Source organism: Pteropus alecto, unplaced genomic scaffold (genome assembly GCF_000325575.1).
Source record: "Pteropus alecto unplaced genomic scaffold, ASM32557v1 scaffold78, whole genome shotgun sequence".
Classification (NCBI taxonomy): Eukaryota; Metazoa; Chordata; class Mammalia; order Chiroptera; family Pteropodidae; genus Pteropus; species Pteropus alecto.
In genome coordinates this window covers 15,965,692-15,970,783 of record NW_006443124.1, presented here as the reverse complement: position 1 = coordinate 15,970,783, position 5,092 = coordinate 15,965,692, and the positions used below count along the sequence as shown (strand labels likewise).

Genomic DNA, 5,092 nt, shown 5'->3' with positions numbered 1-5,092 from the left:
AAAGCGATGACTAACCTGAAGGCTGATCTTTTACAACACCATTCTTGCTTCTCTCTTCCCAATCCATGACTTCTTTGTAAATTAGCTCTGCAGACAGAAATGCAAGTTAAAAGGTTTCGTCAGTTTCTCTGCATCTCTAAACCCTGCTTCCAAAAGGACTGGAACCACTACGGGCGCTGGGTGTTATTTTTAATTGACACACAGTTCACTCAGAAATGTAGTCACCCGAGACCAAAACATCCATGTTTTGATCCATTACATCTTTTCAACCCAATATTAAGGCAGCCAAAAACATAGGTGGTTCTGGATCCACAGGGTGTTTTATGGGATGGGGGGTGTGGGAAGAGGAGAACTAGTAAAGTGGCTCTTGTAGAACATTTTAAAGTACTGGGTGTTCTCACACCCGTTTGCACACATTTCTCTCCATCGTCACTGTGATTCTCCAAACGTGACCAGCTGCCACAGATGGGCTAGAAGCCCCTCCAGACTGGCCAGAAATTAATCCAAATACCTAACTTTTTTCATGACTTCAACCTGAGTTTCCTCAATTTTCATTTGTAAGAAAAACTAACTACCTATTAAGTAAGCAAATAGGGATTCCTAAAATTTTAGTGTTCATGAAATAAAATGAGCACACTGCAAGCATTTCCTGAGGCCTTTTGCCAGGGAGCGTGGCTATGTGCAACGCAGTGTTAAGTGTGTGACCACACAGGTCGCTGTCACTCTGGATACTGTGGAGGAGCCTTGGGCAGGATGCATCACCGCTTTCGACTTGTCCTGACCACGGTTCTCAATAATTCCTAATTCTACTTTTTAATGAAAAATTGTTAGTTCAGTCTCTTTACTGCTGGGTTAATTTGTGGTGGGTTGTTTGGTTAGTCTTATAGTGGTAATGATAACTATTTGCATATTTTTTATCTGCAATTTTGCCCAAATTCTATTTTAAAATACATATACAACTAAATGGCTTATAAACACAGCAGAAGTTCACATGGCCCCAGCGAGGTCCCCATGTCTGCTTTACAAGAGGCCTGTAAATTGTAGTTACTCAACATTTCAAAATGTATCGTCAAAGTAAGTGCACACGATAACTGAGTTTAGTTTACAAACCAAGATTTAATGATGTAAGATCATGTGAAAAGCCCTTATTTTTCTTTTTTGAAGCAAATAACATACAATTCATACACGTTCCTCTCTAATCTTGTTGTCTTCGAGTTCTTCTCATGGGAAGTGGGAAGAGAGGATAATGCAGTTTCCTGCCCTCATCCCAAAGGCTGCTGTTGAAAAGTGAAAAGCTGCCCCTTTATAGGACTTCCAGAAACATCACAAGTGAGGATCAAAACAAGCTCTGTCTTTACCTTTCCATTCTTCAATCGCATGTTCTCTTTCTTCCAACTGGGCGTCGTAAATCTGAGGTGGTGGCTAAAAATTAAATTACATGTAAAGTCAACAGTTTACAAAATAATGAGGAAAAAGGTATAAGCATCTGGAAGACTTCTCATATATTTATGGTATAGATGTAATCTCATTCAAACATGGCTTATGAAAGATTTCTTCATAAGTGTGGTAATTATATCAGTTTCAGTATCAAAATAATTAAGAAAAAGTTAACCCCCCTCCCCGCCAAAAAATAGAGCTATTATGGTCCTCTTTATAATCACATGACCTGCAAACACTCTAAAGATATCTGCTCAAATGTAATTATAAAATGAGTCATCACAGGCTGCTTCCTGGAGACCCACCCCGGACAAGACTCTGTGCTAGCAAACACGGAAGATGCAGAAGGTGGTGAAGGTGGTTCGAATTTCCAGGTCTTCCCGCTAGAACCCCCAAACCCAACCCCTAACTCATCAATACACTGTTCCAAAAATCTGCTTTAAAATCCATGTTTATATCCTGGAATCTTTTCATATAAAACAATGTTTAAAATGGTGGTCAAATCCCTAGGCCAAGACATAAAAATGTGTTCCATTGATGGCATAAAAGAAGCATGCCGCTATGTGCTTCTTTCACTCACAACTCAAGAGCTGCTATGGGAAAATGCACTTGAGCACCAGCACAGAAGTGGGGCTCCCCTTGCACGTGCCTCTGGGAAGAATAAACTGTGATCCACAAATTTCTTAGCCTATTTGGGTGCCTGAACAAGATGATGTAACCAATGCCCAAGGCACAGTGCCAGGTATACAACGGAGGCTTAAAAATGGTGACACAATGACCATAAAGATGATTATATTGCCACAGCATAAGCACATTCGCTCCCAAGGGACTCTGAGCTAGAGCCAAGGAATAAGTGTCCCAAAGGAGTTGTGACTCCTAGCACATGGCCTCTTTGTGATCAGGGGTCCTCTTAAACCTAGGACTTGCTATCCTTCTGTAGCCATTCCAGGCTGACAGGCAGAGACTGGGGGAAAGGTAAGACCTGCCTCCACTGGTCAGTCTTTCCATGAGAGCAGCTTACCGCTTCTGCTTCTGCGGGGTCATACCAAACGGTGATGTAAGGGTGACGCAAAGCTTCGTCCACGGAGATGCGCTTGTCAGGGTCTATCACTAACATTTTCGATAACAAATCTCTGGCTTGACTTGCTAGAGTGAAAACAAATATTAATTACTCATGCTGTTAATCTGAAAATCTCACAATAAAGAACTAAATGTGACATCACAGACACTGCAAAGATGTATTAACTTTGAGAATTTTTTGACAGGTTCAACATTAACAGTCTTTTTCTTTATGAGGAAGTCAAGCAGTCCCTTTTACCAGAAACCAGGCTTTCAAGTGTGGTTTCAGCCTCTGGGCTAGGGGAGAAGCACAGGGCAATTAAAGTTCACATGCATAGCAGAGGAGAGATGGGGCTTTTCTGACTGAGGTAGTTTATCTTGAAGTGAAGAGAAACAAATCTATTCTCCTTTAAACCACATTTTAGTGGTGGGCACAGGAGGCAGGCAGGGGAGGGGCTTTTTAAAAATTGAAATACTATAATTTGGCCTCTGACTTTTGAACTGGACTAGATCTTCATTCCAACTTTCTTTAAACCTGAAAACTTCTTGAATTCCAATTGCTGCAAATTAACATAAGTGTTTTCAAACTGAAACTAAGTCTTTATACTTTCTCTCTGTAACTAGCTTTCCTTCTAGCTTGTAAATGGCTTTACTTGAGGATTTCAACTATCTCCCAATGTTCATAGGTTTTAGAAAGCGAACATGAAAAATGAAAGCTTCATCAAGATTATGAAAATAAGTAGAAGAAAAGAAAGTATCTTACTTTTAATTTTGTCTCGTTCCGATTCTGATGGGAATATCCAATCTGGAAAGAGTTCTTCAAATTTGATTCCAGGATACTTTGGTCTGTTTTCTACATAATTCCTCACGGTTGGCTGAAGTTTCTTCATGAAATCTGCAGATGGTGTTCCTAGCTGCTCAATAACTTTATTCCATTGATCAATATCTAAGGAGTCTCTTGAGGAAAATACAACTGAAATGCCTTATATTCATATTACATGAAGCACTATTCAAAGTAAAACTTAAATTATATTTATACCTGCCAACCAGTAATTAACTAGGTCACCAGAAGCATTTTGAAATGATATTAAAATAAAGTTTGGGTTTCTAAGTTTAGACCATTTAGAAAAACTCTTTAACATTCTGCATCTTTTATAAACTATGATCAGTTTATTAAATCAACACTATGAGGTCTAAATGCCTTCCCATTCTAGATCAAAATAAAGTTATTCTGTAACTGAAGAATACTTATGACAGAAATGCTTAAACATGAAACCAGACAGTAATTCCATAGCAAATTGAAATCGGTTTTCGTGCTAAAGCTATGTTAGGTCTAAAGCTCCCTAAAGTGGGGAGACCTGGGGAGTACCAGCATTCACGGGGCTCTTGGCTTCCTGAACCCTCACCTTGTCCTTTCCCAGGGGCCATGGGCCTTCCTGTGGCTGGGCTTACATTGAGCAGTGATAGCTGTCAGAGGTCATTGTTTTACTTGGTGTCGACCCCAGTCATCACTGCAATACCTAGGAGTGCATTTTATTTCCTCTCGAAGTGCATGCCCTGGGTTTCAGACTCCATTGTGCATTAGATGCTCTTCAGGTGGTGGGAAGTCAAGCTCCCTTGGGTCTCAACTTCCTTATTTGTGAAATGTAGACAATACCAGCTTTGCCTACTTCACAGGGGGCTTAATGAGCATGGGAAGTGATTCTGACCCAAAGCAATTATGAAGGAATGCAAACTATAAACAGCAACTTGAAAAAGTGACAGACTGAGGTATGTCTTAGAAAAATGAAATTTCATCATTGTGAAAGAACCGAGGGAATAGACACCTGTTCTTCCAAATAAACAACACTCAAAACTTCCAAAACGTAGGCCTTCCACAGACCTGCCCGCTCGGGAAATGGATTTTGGACATTCAAATCACTAGTCTGCTCTCTCTTCACATCTCTGTTCACACATATTGACGAATTGTGCCTGAATTTTATTTACCTATTTAGCCAAAATGTGAAATCTATCCCACACCTACTGCTTATTCTCACTGGTGTACCATCACCCTTTTGCTCTCCAGTGGAGCGTTCCATCGCCTACCAAACATGATCTTTCCCCGCTGTTAAAACAGCAGCCAATGGCTTTTGGCTCCATACCTGCAGCTTAGCTACCATTCTCACCTGCAGCAAAAAAGAGGCTTCTACTTGTATCTCTAAGGCCAGCTTCTGGTTCTCACTTAAACAACCTCTTGACAGGCTATTCCTCCATCACTCCATAAAAATCTGCCCATCGAGGTTGCTGGTGACATTCCCTCACCCCAGTGGTCAATTCCCAGTCCTCTCCTTTTTAACTGCCTACCAGCCTCCTTCAGTAACTCCCTTCCTGGCCTCCAGGCCTTGCTCTCTGGGAGGGCCTCTTATGTAGCTTTGCCAGCTCTTTTCTCCGCCACCCAGAGGATGTGGTCCTCTCCGCTGCACTCACTACCGGTCTCTAGCTTCGCACAGTATTGGGAGACCACTCTCTGCCCTTGACATCTCCACTGACCTCCATCTCAGCACCCTAAGGAGGCTCTCAGAGGGCTGAGCATCCAAACAGATACAGCATCCCAGCC

The 5,092-nt window shown here is 41.5% G+C and overlaps 1 protein-coding gene across 4 annotated transcripts in view; it reads right to left on the bottom strand.

Moving 5' to 3' along the window:
* MAPK9 (mitogen-activated protein kinase 9) overlaps positions 1 to 5,092 on the bottom strand; it is a 36,454-nt gene that overhangs the window by 4,499 nt on the left and 26,863 nt on the right. For all 4 annotated transcript variants that reach the window (XM_006923243.3, XM_006923242.3, XM_025040624.1 and 1 more), the window contains 4 exons: positions 3,260 to 3,442; positions 2,459 to 2,583; positions 1,359 to 1,422; positions 16 to 87 (listed from right to left, as the gene is read on the bottom strand). In XM_006923243.3, coding sequence (XP_006923305.1) covers positions 16 to 87; positions 1,359 to 1,422; positions 2,459 to 2,583; positions 3,260 to 3,442 — 444 coding nt within the window. The remainder of the gene's footprint in view (positions 1 to 15; positions 88 to 1,358; positions 1,423 to 2,458; positions 2,584 to 3,259; positions 3,443 to 5,092) is intronic.